At 47.0% G+C, this 13,619-nt stretch overlaps 1 protein-coding gene across 2 annotated transcripts in view; it reads left to right on the top strand.

Moving 5' to 3' along the window:
• The window catches only part of STAB2 (stabilin 2), a 91,507-nt gene that overhangs the window by 67,085 nt on the left and 10,803 nt on the right, over nt 1–13,619 (top strand). For both annotated transcript variants that reach the window (XM_083812325.1, XM_083812324.1), the window contains exons 52-65: nt 15–104; nt 924–1,070; nt 2,257–2,313; nt 3,059–3,182; nt 3,449–3,598; nt 6,147–6,251; nt 6,706–6,813; nt 7,461–7,654; nt 9,755–9,896; nt 10,261–10,394; nt 11,343–11,508; nt 11,732–11,838; nt 12,162–12,281; nt 13,180–13,338. In XM_083812325.1, the coding sequence (XP_083668451.1) occupies nt 15–104; nt 924–1,070; nt 2,257–2,313; nt 3,059–3,182; nt 3,449–3,598; nt 6,147–6,251; nt 6,706–6,813; nt 7,461–7,654; nt 9,755–9,896; nt 10,261–10,394; nt 11,343–11,508; nt 11,732–11,838; nt 12,162–12,281; nt 13,180–13,338 (1,803 nt within the window). The remainder of the gene's footprint in view (nt 1–14; nt 105–923; nt 1,071–2,256; nt 2,314–3,058; nt 3,183–3,448; nt 3,599–6,146; nt 6,252–6,705; nt 6,814–7,460; nt 7,655–9,754; nt 9,897–10,260; nt 10,395–11,342; nt 11,509–11,731; nt 11,839–12,161; nt 12,282–13,179; nt 13,339–13,619) is intronic.

Here is a 13,619-nt window from a genome sequence, read left to right as displayed (position 1 = left end):
TCCCTTGTTTCCAGGTTTTGGCCTACCAACTCCCTCTCTCCACCTCACTGAAGACCCTGCAGGGCTCCAACCTCAGCATTAGCTGTGGAGATAACAGGGAGATTGTAAGTATTTTCCCTGCCAGCACCTCTACCCCTTACCTCTGCCATTGGATTCACTCATGCAGACCCCCCTGTGCCTGTGCACAGTCCATAGAAAGGATCCGTAATACCAAAACTTAATTTCTCCTTGCCTGTCCATGCCAGTAGCCACAAAACTGCAGCAGCCACCCCAACCCATTCAACAGGCTAGATGGTTTGCAAGATTTTTTGGAGTTGTCATTTTCTCTCTTGTAAGATGCTATTTGTTCAAAACAGCTCTCAGTTACCTCAAAAGACAAATACCATCACATTAACTTCTCCTACAATGAAATACACAGTGAAGAACCGTTAGGACAAACCTGGCTTTGGCAGAAGCCTCATGGATACAGCATCTGGGTGCAAACTCTGGTTTGCAAGCGTTCACAGGCTAAGATTGTAGGCAAGTATGCAACCCATCAAGACAAAACAATGATATGTTTTTCCTCTGCAAACTGATCATACCCACACGTTCTCAGGCAAGCATCTGCCTCTGCACATGTGGCTAAGCTTAAATGCATATAAGGTACATCCGTGGACACTCTGTCAGCTTTAGGAAATGGAAAGGATCTGCCATCTGTGAGATTGTAGCACTGTAATCTGTAGGAAAAGAGGTCTCCAAATTGGTTTTGGGCCCCCGCAGCCATCAGGGTTACCTACAGGATAGTTTGACACACCATTGTGCATCAGAGCATTCCTACAGAGGGAGGATCATCCCTGATTCCCATCCAGGATCTGGATCCAGTCTGACCCCACAGAAAACTGCCTCACCATTTTTCACACCACTCTCCCCATCCCCTCTCTCAGGGCGCCCTTTTCCTGAATGACAGACAGTGCAAGATCGTGCAGCGGCAGCTGGAGTTCGACGGGGGCATCGCTTATGGCATTGACTGCCTGCTGACGGACCCCAGCCTGGGGGGGCGCTGCGACAGCTTCTTCACTGTGGAATTCATGGTCAGTCCAGCTTTTTTGATCATTCTCCCACACACTGAAGCCACAGCCCACAGGCCAAACACTGTCCTCAGAAGGACAAGGGGCAATGCTCACAGCTGCTTTGACACTACCAAGGTTAAGTCTCATCACTTCAGTCTGGATTCACCTGTGCTTTGTCTCCACCACACTGGTTAGAGCCATGCCCTTGGTCTCTCATATTTCTTGCTTTCACATAATCTTTCTCAACACACCTAAATAGGCACTGCTAGCATGGAGGAAGTTTCGTCCACGAACTTCACTGTCACCTACAAACAGGAAGTTTTGAAACTTGCAGATCTCCAGATGCTCCCAGCACACACAGGGTACCCATACACTGTTAGTGAGGGCCATGTTGGCATCCATAGGAAGAAGGAAGGCTTCTGGAACTCATCACTGATATTGAACACCCCACTGAAAGCATTTTTCAGAGGGCAGGCACTTGTTGCTAAAAGTGGACCAAGTGATGGTGGTGTAACAGGGATTTCCTGACAGGCTCAGGCAGCTTTGCATCCTCCTTCTCTCCATGGCTAGTGATTTTGTTTCTGAAGCTCTTGTTAGTTTCAGTATTTCCAAAATGAAACATTTTTAAATGGTTTAAAGACCAAATTTTCTTTAGTTTAATTCAAAACTTACAAAAAATACTTAGAACTAAATACTTTTTCATGTAATTAGTCTGAAAAAAAAATCTTGGAATTTATATTTCAGTTATAAACCCAGTGATTTTGCATAGCCCATATGCTTCAGTTACCTTTTGTTTCATGAGTTTGTTAAACAAAATGGATATAATGCCATCAGGTCAGGTCAGTGTTTCCTGGGAAGTAACTGATTACCAGTACTCCAAATTAGACAGCCAGGTCTGATGCACCTCATGTCAATATTTATTTGAAGAATATCCATATCTCCCTTGCTTGCTTGTTTAGATCAGGAGTAAATTTCTTCTGGTACAAACATTTGTTTCTTGCATTTCTAGGCACTAAATTTACGTAACTATTTTGTTGTCATTCTACAACAACTTCAGAGAAAGGAGAGAAATCTGTTTCAAGCATGACAAACCCACATTCTTTTCTGCTCACATTTACTGCTCACATCGAACAGACACTTCTTGTCAGTTTGGAATTGCCTTTTGCTGCGACTATGTTTATTTTTTTCCCCCTATTTTGTACAACAGGGGAACTGTGCTAGCTGTTTCAGTGGTTCTAAGTGCCCTCCAGGGACAAAACCAAAGGTAATACACTAATCTTGCATTTAAGCAGCCTAACTTGCTCTTCTCTGTACTTCACCTCTATAAATACCTGAGGGGACAATGTAAAGAGGATAGCGCCAAACTCCTCTCAGTGGTGGCCAGTGATAGGACAAGGGGTAATGGGTATAAATTGAACCACGGGAGGTTTCATTGCCATATGAACAAATTCTGTACAGTTCGTGTGACAGAGCACTGGAACAGGTTGCCCAAAGAGGTTGCAGAGTCTCCTTTGTAGATATTCAAAACCCGCCTGGATGTGATCCTGTGTAACATGCTCTAGGTGACCCTGACTGAGCAGGGGGGTTGGACTAGATGACCTCTGGAGGTCCCTTCCAACCTCAACCATTTTGTGATTCACATACGCAACTAGAATAAGTTGCTTGGCAAAAAGAGTGAAACCTCAACAGTGAAACCATACTCTAAAGTGACACGATAAAGTCCCAGGGACAAAGCTGCCCCCACGCATGCACCCACATAGCGAAGGGATGATTGTTGGCCTCACACAGCATCTGCCATAGCAAGTGCTTCATTTGACTTCAGAGCAGCCCCTCTGTCCTCATTAACAGAGCTTAGCAAGCTGGGTGAGAAGACTGCGGCCTCCCACATCACATTTTGATTCAATGTATAGCAGAAATGGCAATTAGAAAAGAAAAGCAACCCAGACCTCCACGTAGCACTCATCTTCCTGTGTTTTCCCCCTCTCTGCACTGCCACATGTGATGCCCAGGAAGGGATCCACCGATGCACATACGAGACGTACGGGCTGCGGAGGGACGGGTGCCGCAGGAACTGCTCCATGCTCATCCACACAGCCAAGTGCTGCAAGGGCTACTTCGGGCCAGACTGCCAAGGTAGGACCCCCTGAGCACAGCCTTTCTGACAGGATTTGTAAGAGCATCTCAAGGATCTCAGCACCTGAAGCTTGCTGTCAGAAGCGTCACAGCTGCTTTTACAAATCCTACCAGAGATGCATTTATAGGTATTTCCGTGTTCAAGATTTGACAAAAAAAATAATGAACAGCAACAATGAATAAGCATGCACTTGAGCTCAACAACCAATTTCTGTTTTTCTTCTCTCTCTTTAAAACAAATAAAAAAAAAAAAACATGCTTTTCAGCTTGCCCAGGGGGTCCAGAGACGCCATGCAATAACCACGGCTCCTGTGATGACGGATATGCTGGGACAGGAGAGTGCCGCTGCAACAGCGGCTTCAATGGGACTTCGTGTGAGCTGTGTCTACCAGGCAGATACGGCTCCAACTGCAGACGTGCGTTTAAGTTTCCTTTCCATACTGCTGCCCACCTCAAGCCTAAGCTATTTTGTCAGTGATGGGTTTTTAAGTAAACCAAAAAATGCTTCCTCCTTCCAATGCTACTGTTTCTCTTGAGCACTTCCTCACACAGAAGGATTGCTTGAGATCTCAGAATGGAGGAGGAGAAGGCAGTAGGAACAGAAGCTTTCCTTCGCTTTCCCTATTTTTGCATGGTGTTTAAGTAATGTGAAATGGAGGCACAGTCACCAAGCATTTTCAACTACAGCACAGCCTTCTCTCACATCTCCATAAAGGGCATGGCAGCATTTTAGCAATACAGCTCCTTGAGGATTGCAGGAGGCCAAGGCCCTGCACTACTTTTGCAAAAGAAAAGATAAAAAGCACTGAGATGAAGGTAGTTTTTGTAGAGGGGCAGCAGCCAAGAAACTGCTCACATAATCCACTTTGCTGTGGTCTTAAACGTAGCTGAGTTGGAACCAGGATCAACATCACCCTTTGAACTCAAATATTTTCTCAACATAATACCTTCAGAGGGGAAGCTACCATCTTAACACTTCCATCGTTAACTGTGTACATCTGTAGAGCTCATGAAATGCATAGGGTCGGGGGGTTAGAGACTAGATACCTTTAGGTTGAAAGCAAGGTATCAGGCTTGGATACCAATGCTCAGGACTAAGTTTATCTCCAATTTTTCCATTTTACAGGACACCATAGCATAAATCCATTTAAGCTGATAGATACCATGATCAGTTTCAAACTAACAACAAAAAAAAAAAGTCTTATAACCCCTTCTTTTTAATGCATACTTACATCAACCAAAAACTAGGTAAATGGACTAAAAGAAAGTCAGAGCATGAAACTCCTTTTGAACAGGACCAAGTTTTCACAGAATGAGAATTTCACCAAATCCCACATCATTATACTCATTAAACAAGAACATTTGAGGAAGAGAGATGAGGCAAGAAAGGATGATACTTCATTATATTATAAAACAGAGAGTTATTAATAATTCTTCAAGAGGGACGCAGCATGAAAGTTATTACAGCACCAAAAGAGTGGGGGAAAGACATCACCTATGGATTAAAGTAACCCCTCATGCTTCAGCTACAGGGCACAAAGGCTAACGCCCCACATATGAAAGGAACAAAAGGAATGCAAAAGCTTTAAGTCATGAAAATGTCTAAAACCTAAATAACATATTACAGGTAACTTATCTATACAGCAAAGTTCACTAACCTCATTATTTGGCTTCCTTAATCAGACAGACCTTCTCTCTTCCCACATACCTTACATCTCTCTGGCTAAAAGGCTTCCCCACAACTAGCAGGTGTTGCAAGTTAGGACAGGATCAAGCTGGGTCTTCATCACAACCATTAACTCCTTCCTGCTGTAGTTTTGTGAGATTTGCTACTCCTATCACTGTGCAGTTCAATACTCATTATCAGAGTCACATTGAACTAATGCCAATTATAAAATCGTAAGATCACAGGATAATTCAGGTTGCAAGGGATGTCAGAAGCTCTCCAGTCTAATCCATGCCCAAAGCAGGATCAGCTCTAAGCTCAGACAACGTAGTTCAGGGTAGATAGAATAGAACAGCATAGCATAGCATAGCATAGCATAGAATCAGTAAGGTTGGAAAAGGCCTCCAAGATCATCTAGCCCAACCAAACCCCCTCCACCCTCCACCACCAATGTCACCCACTAAGCCATGTCCCTAAGCACCACGTGCAAACTTTCCTTAAACACCCCCAGGGACGGTGACTCCACCACCTCCCTGGGCAACCTGTTCCAATGCCTGACTGCTCTTTCTGAGAATAAATATCTCCTAATTTCTAACCTAAACCTCCCCTGGTGCAACTTGAGACCATTCCCTCTGTCTAGTCCTATCACCTGCAAGAAGAGGCTAACCCCCAGCTCCCCACACCTTCCTTTCAGGTACCTGTAGAGAGCAATAAGGTCTGCCCTGAGCCTCCTCTTCTCCAGACTAAACAACCCCAGATCCCTCAGACACTCCTCACAGGACTTGTGTTCCTGGCACCTTCACCAGCTTCGTAGCCCTTCTCTGGACATGCTCCAGGGCCTCGATGTCCTTCCTGTAGTGAGGGGCCCAAAGCTGAACACACTATTCGAGGTGTGGCCTCACCAGAGCTGAGTACAGGGGATGATCACCTCCCTGGTCCTGCTGGCTGCACTATTCCTGATACAAGACAGGATGCCGTTGGCCTTCTTGGCCACCTGGGCATACTGCTGGGTCGTTCATGTTCAGGCAATGCCCCCAGATCATTTTCCTCTGCACAGCTTTCCAGATCTTGTTAGGGCTTGCAAATCTCTGAGAATGGAGACAGTCCAGCTGCTCCAGGCAGTTAGGTCCACTGCGTGCCTGGCATCATGGTGAAAAACAGTGAGGTTAGACTTAGGTAAATTATTACTAGGTAATACTGTGTCTGAACTGACAGTCTAGGGGATGCTTCTCTAGGGAATTAGTTTCTCCTCTCCCAGTGGCAACTGTATAAATGATCTTTCTGCATTTCTTTTGCAGTCTGCGAATGCAAGAACAATGGGCAATGTGAGGAAGGATATTCAGGAACAGGACGATGTTTCTGTGAAACAGGATGGACTGGCCGGCTGTGTGAAACCAAGCTAGGTCTCTGCCTCACCTCCATGGACCCTGTCACTTGGAGCTCTGGGTTGATAGCACTCACAAGTCAACAGGGGGGTTGCATAGAGGAGAGTGAGAAAGTGGTAATAATATCAGAAGCTGTCAGTGGAGGCCAAGGGAGCTCCCAAGAGCACTGATTTGCAGAGAGAGGCCGTGTACATAACTGCTCCGGACTGTGAACGAGCATCTTCACATCCCTGCCTCCCCTTGCATGAAATAGGAATATGAGCACTCGCCTCCCATGTGGAGGTGCTTGGGGCTATGTGAGGGAAGGTATTATCCAAGAGCTAAGCAGTCATAAAAATTTTTCACAATGTCTAGTTAGCAAGACTGCTGTGAGGGCTTTCCTTTCTGCCCAAGGGCATTGGGCATTGTTCTGAAACAAGGGCATTGCTATATAAATACCATTTTCATATCTGCTGTTTTACCTTCCTCACAGCTCTGCTGCCAGTGTGTTCCCCAAGCTGCTCCACCAACGCTGTCTGCATGGAGAACAACACGTGCCAATGCAAGCCGCTTTACGATGGGGATGGGATCACATGCACAGGTGAGCTCACTCTCACATTCATGGCTGCTACAAAATGCGGGTTTACCATCCACCAGGAAATGTTGGTGGCTATCAAGCTGAAAAACTTCTGAAATGCTGTGAGTGAAACAAATTCAGGAGATGTACACACCAGTGCTTTCAGGGGCAGGTGGCTGGTTGCAGCAGGCTTCACCAAGCCCGAGTATGAGCAAGAACCGTGCTTCAGTCATGTTTTGGAGACAGCAGGGTTTTCAGCAGTATTGCACTTACAGGATTGTCTTTGCTGACTTTAGGCAAGGCAGTTCCTCGGTAGCATCGCTGCAGAAATAGTCACCTCTGAGCCAGGTGTCTCACATCCTCAAAGTCACCCTGGCCAGAGCAGAGTCCCCAAAAGGCAGGTCTCTCAAACTGCCAAGGGGCAGAGCAGAATCTCTGGGTGTTGGTGCCACATCTCCTAAAGCAAGTATGTCTGACAAGGGCTTCAAAGCCCTCAGGAACAGCAATTGCACAAGTTCAGGAGTGCCTCAGGACACCCAAACAGTATTTTTACCCAAACAGGTGTTCTAGTGTTTTTAGTGTACCTTAAAATATTTGGAGGTGTTTTGTCTTTGTGAAGAGCATCCTCTTTAAAGCAGACTTCACTGATGCACTTTCTTATCTCTGCACAGCTGCAGACCTTTGCAAACAAAACAACGGCGGGTGCCACAAGGCAGCCGAATGCACACAGCTCGGGGTGAAGGTCTTCTGCAGCTGTCAGAAGGGATACAAAGGAGATGGCTTTACATGCCTTCCTATAAACCCTTGTGCTGACGGGTTCAACGGAGGCTGCCATGAACATGCCATTTGCACCGTCACAGGACCTGTAAGTTGAATAATTTTAGTTTCCACAGGAAGTCTGGGGCACTTCTTACTGGTGCCAACAGAAGTCTTTTTTTCACCTGCACCATGCTCTGTACCTCTCAAAGACCCCTGTTTTCCAAAACAGTCTTTACATAACTCCAGCCTACTTTCCACATCGGCTTGGCATCCTTTCAGCTGAGGAATGAGAAAGAATTTGAAACCTTTGCTCTAAGGAAATAGGTGCTACAGCTGTGGTGGTTTTACTCCGGTGGGCAGCCGAGTTCCACCACGGCCGCTTTCTCACTCCCCCTCCTCAAAGGGAAAGGGGGAGAAAATAAGATGCAAAGGGCTCAAGGTTTGAGATAAGGATGGGGAGATCGCTCAACAGTTATTGTGACGGGCAAAACAGACTCAGCATAGGGAGATAGTAAGATTTATTGCTTTTTACTAACAAGCTAGAGAAGTGAGAAACAAAGGAAAGAAACCAAAAACACCTTCCCCCCCATTCGCTCTCTTTAACCTCCTCCCCCTGAGTGGCACAGGGAAACAGGGGAATCGGGGTTGTGGTCAGTCTATAGCACTTTGTCTCCGCCGCTCCTTCTCGGTCACTCTCGTCCCCTGTGCTGTGGGGTCCCTCCCACGGGATGCAGTCCTTGCCGAACTGATCCGGCGTGGGCTGCCCACAGGCAGCAGCTCTTCAAGAACTGCTCCAGATATGGGTCCGTACCACGGGGTCCATCCCCCAGGAGCAAACTGCTCCAACCTGGATCCCCCACGGGCAGCAGCTCCTGCCAGGTCACCTGCTCCTGCGTGGGCTCCTCTCCACGGGCTACAGCTCCGGCCCGGAATCTGCTCTGGCAGGGGTCCTCCACAGGCTGCAGCCTCCGTCGCTGCAGGTCCACCTGCTCCACCGTGGTCTCCTCCACGGGCTGCACCGTGGAATCCTGCTCCACCGTGGTACTCCATGGGCTGCAGGGGGACAGCCTGCTTCACCATGGTCCTGGCCACAGGCCGCAGGGGACTTCTGCTCTGGCGCCTGGAGCACCTCTCCCCCTCCTTCTTCACTGACCTTGGCGCCTGCAAGGCTGTTCCTCACTCCTCTCACTCTCCCAGCTGCTGTGTGGTGTGGCATTTTTTTTTTCCCTTTCTTAAATACGTTCTCACAGAGGCGCAAACGACATTGCTTATTGGCTTGGCTCTGGTCAGCAGTGGGGCCCTTATCTAACATGGGGCAGCTTCTAGATTCTCACAGAAGCCACCCCTATGGCCCCCTGCTACCAAAACCTTGCCACGTAAACCCACTACAACAGCAAATGTGACATTTTACATGTGCAATTTTTCTGTTCTCTTTTAGCTCTCCCTAATTGGTTATCCCTATTTGCAATAGGAGTTTGGTAGCATGAAATTGTAGGTATTTTGATTGCTAAATCTAGGAACAGCTGGGAGAATAACATCACTTGTTGGTTGACCAGACGCAACTTAGATAGCAATTGCAGCCACATGACACAGACTTCTTGGCATGCAAGGTCAAAGTTCTTCAGGAAAACTTGTGGCAGTGATTTGATCCAGTATTTGTCTTGGTGCTTTTGGGATCATCTGTCCGTTCTGTTTTGGTGATTTGCCTGATGCGTCTTCCAGGAACTATCTAGAAAAGCCTTGCTGCTAATCTGTTCCAGCTGTTAACCATCGCAATCCCTGGATGTCACCAACTCCTGCTTGGTTTATAGTTCTCCATGTATTACAGTCAGTGGACTGCTAAACTCCTTTCATGCTTCCATGCCCAGTCATTTAAATATCATTTTGACTGGTGTGTCATCCATTTTTCTTAATTCCATGTCGTATAATTCTCTGATGCGTTATTAGCTTTGCAGATGGAATTCTGCCTTGGTATTAATTTAGCAAAGCACCTAAGTACGTGCATAAATGTTTTGCTTAAAGGAGCAAATGTCAGTGTGACAGTTTGCAGGCTGTTGAATCACGGCTGTTAGTAGCAACTTTTCTGTTTGCCCATTGCTGGCGACATCAAGTGACATTTTTCCAGCAGTTCAGAACGTCACTTGAAGTACCACTTTTATGTCAGTTAAATACTTGGCTTGGCCTTCTTCATTCTCTCTCCAACCAGGACAAACGCAAGTGCGACTGTAAAAATAACTACATTGGTGATGGGCTGAACTGTTCGGTGATGCAGCTTCCTCTCAACCGCTGCTTGCAAGACAACGGGCAGTGCCACCCTGACGCGGACTGTGCTGATCTCCACTTCCAAGGTGAGGATGGCACACAGAGCATGCCGTGGGACAGGGACATCCTCGTCCTTGTGCCACCGCGCCGGTGTCAGTGGATCTGGCCAGTATCCTTGTGTCTAGAAGCCCTCTCAGTCCTCTACCCATGTCCCCTGGAAACAATGAGATGTAAGCATGATTCAGCTTAGAACATGTGCATAAATACTTCACAATACGGGATTTATGAAGCAGCAGATGAAGGCATTCCAGATAGAAATATCACGCATGACCCCCGGTCTGTCCTAACTACGTTGCATAAAAGTCACAGGTATTCCCTACTGCGGAGTTGACTTTTAATCCAGAAATGGAAGCCCCACCAGGAAAAGTTGGTTCCTCTCTCTCTTTACAGATACCACCGTTGGAGTTTTCCATTTGCGGTCCCCACAAGGGCAGTACAAAATGACTTACGAGAAGGCAAAGGAGGCCTGCGCCAACGAGTCAGCCACCATCGCTACGTATAACCAGCTGCTGTACGCGCAGAAGGTGACGCAGCCTCAGTGTGGGAGGAGATTGCTGCCATGGACATAGCCACAGTGTAAACAGAGAGGAAGGAGCAAAGGAGCTGCTCGATGCTTATAAGCTTATTTCTCCCTCCTATTTCTAACCCCCCCCCCTCCCCAGGATATGTTTGGCTGGGAGCAGTTTTTGGACTGGTTAGTGTGTTCATGCCGGCCCATATGACACTGAAAGTGATTCAGTTGCCAGATTCTTGTTTCTAATTTTCCAGATGGTGAAGTCAGGGTTTCATGAGGGTTTTAATTATTAGGTCTTCTTAAAGAAATGTACACTGCAGAGTTGTGCTGTGATTTTTATTTTATTTATTTATTTATTAATTTCTGGGGATCTTTTCTCCAACTGCTGTTAACATAACAGAGCTATTTCCACATTATTGTCTTTTTGTTGATGTCAGTGGGATGAACATCACACCTTGGGTTTGTAAATTTTGTTTTCAGAAGGGTGAGTCAGATTGACTGTGCCTTTCTAGCTCCTTCCCTGTGAAGGAAGGAAGGAAGGAAGGAAGGAAAGAAGGAAGGAAGGAAGGAAGGAAGGAAGGAGGGAAGGAAGGAAGGAAGGAAGGAAGGAAGGAAGGAAGGAAGGAAGGAAGGAAGGAAGGAAGGAAGGAAGGAAGGAAGGAAGGAAGGAAGGAAGGAAGGAAGGAACGGAGGGAGGGAGGGAGGGAGGGAGATGCTCACCATTTAGAGAGACCACAACCAGCCTCCTTCTGCAGCAGCAGAAGGCTGGAAGTCTCGGGAGCAGCAGAAGCTGGGCAGCCTGCAGATAGAGAACTTACTCAGATTCCCAAAAAGTGGGCTGGGAGGTCTGGTGCTGCTGGAGCACCACAGGGGGCTTTCCCTATCCACTGGCAGTGCCTGGACCCGCCACCCAATTCTTCCTTCTGTGCTTTCTCCCTTTTGGCCGTGCCGGCTGCAGGCGAAGTACCACCTGTGCGCTGCTGGCTGGCTGGACAGCGAACGGGTGGGGTATCCCACTGCCTTCTCCTCCCCAAACTGCGGCGCTGGGTATGTCGGCATCGTGGACTATGGGAGGAGAGTCAACCTGAGCGAAACCTGGGATGTCTTCTGCTACAGGGAGAAAGGTGAGAACGCCCTTCTTGGCATCACTCTGCAAAGGGGAGCAGCAGCAACAGTTTTGGTACATTTGGTCAGCCACAGACCAAATAGATAACCCTGCAAGAAATTCTCTCTTTTTAATTAAAATAATAATAATAATAATCTGTTGCTGAACAAGTCAATTTTCAGGCACAGGGCACCTAGAAAAGGTTGCTGGCCCACACGGCTCTCTGTGTTTGTGCTTTCCAGAGGTGAACTGCACCTGCAAGCCAGGCTACGTGGGGGACGGCTCGTCCTGCAGCGGGAACTTGCTGCAAGTGCTGATGTCCTTCCCAACGCTGACAAACTTCTTGTCGGTACGGCCTGCAGCAGGCATGCGGCTCCGGTGGGGTGAGCAGAGCGGGTAACCAGGTTGTCTCAGCATTGGCTTCACTGTAGTGCACAGCAAATGCAGGTAACAGCAAGCAAAGTGGGATGGAGCAGTCTAAATCCACACCTGCTAAGTCAGGAATTAGTCGCCATGTCTTAATTTCTTGTTCCAAGTTTTGGGTTTCTAAAATACATTTGGAAATTAAATGCTTCTGCAGCTGTAGGTTATGAAGGACCCTGTGCACTGCTGCTGACGTGCACAGGAGCTCACGATTGCCCTCTACTAAAGCTGGATTTTGTTTCTGCCTAGAAAATCATGGCTTACTCCAACAGCTCTAGGAGAGGGAAAGCATTCCTGCGGTACCTCACAGACCTGTCAGTGCACGCCACGCTCTTCGCTCCAAATGATAGCGGACTAAGGGAAAATCAGGTAAGGGTTGGTTTGTTTCTTTCAACTTCTTCATTTTAATAACACTTTTTGAATGGCCACCCTTATGGGTTTCTGCATCCCGATGCAATCTCAATTTAAAAAAATAATAATAATAATATGACATGACTTCCATGTAAACCGATATAGTTTAAACTTTGCATCTAGAAGAGGTGAGTTCACCATCTCTGCTTCTCTTCTGCAGTCAGGAGTACAAGGTTTCCGGGCATGTTTGAGTCACCACAGAGAGTTTTCCATCAGGGATCTTAATTACCCATCTGTAAAGGTGTCTGTCTGAGATGAAGTCTCCCCTGGCTTATTAATGTTAAGCACAGTTATTTGAAAAAACAGTGCACAGCTTTGGGATTTCTCACAAATGCATTAAAGGAAATTGCTCCTGGTTTCATTTCTATGCTTCTCCTTTTTAATTTCCTTCAGTCAAACATTGCCTCCAACAGCTGAGGTAGAACTCCAGCCATGGGGGGATGAGGCCAGGACTTCTCCAGCTGTCCCAGAGTGATAAGCCAGGCAGGTGGAAGGCTGTGAATTAGTTAAAAGAATCACACAAGTGATTTCATTTCATATGGGTTTATGCTCTACCTTACAACTTCAAGCTATTTTAAGCATCTCCGAGGCTCATCATTTCAGGTCAACACACAGAAGAGTAAAAGCTTTTGTGCTAGTAGAACCAAGGTGTTGCCTCCTGCAGGTGGTGGTCAGAGGCCAGCAGGGCCAGAGGATCCATCCCACTGTTCACTTGCACGTTTCCCAATAGTCTCTGTCCCATATTGCACTGGCTGGAGCATTAATAGCAGCAGAGAAAAGGATCATAAGCATGGGAGTAAATCCAGTGGATTAAATAGATTGATTCACGTTTCTTGCATTTCTCTTTTATTTTTAGACACTTACCGGGCGAGACATTGAGTATCATTTATCTAATGCCACAATCATGTTTTATGACGACTTGACCAATGGAACCACTCTTCTGACCCGTGCTGGGGAAAAACTCCTAATTACAAACACCAGGGGCCAGGAGTACCCAGCTTCCACCACTGAACAGGTACCTTTTTAATATCCCCATAAAATCTCCCATCTTCACACTTTTTCACTCTCATCCTGCACCCTCTAATCAGGTGATGCACTGATCTGGGGAGTACTCCTGGGGCAGGCAGGAGCTGGGACTTCTGATAGCAGCCGTCAAACTGCAAATTTACACGTTTGCAAGCAGCCAAGCTCCAGCCTGCACAACTGGAAGGAAGTTGCTCAGGCAGCCTGCAGGAATCGCAGCATGGGGATACAGGCTTGAGTCAACCCTTCTCAAAGATGGGCAGGGTTGATGGA

The sequence above is a fragment of the Anser anser genome (assembly GCF_964211835.1).
Source record: "Anser anser genome assembly, chromosome: 1".
Taxonomy (NCBI): Eukaryota; Metazoa; Chordata; class Aves; order Anseriformes; family Anatidae; genus Anser; species Anser anser.
Note: the sequence above shows the minus strand (reverse complement) of the source record. Positions and strands in the feature narration are given on the sequence as shown.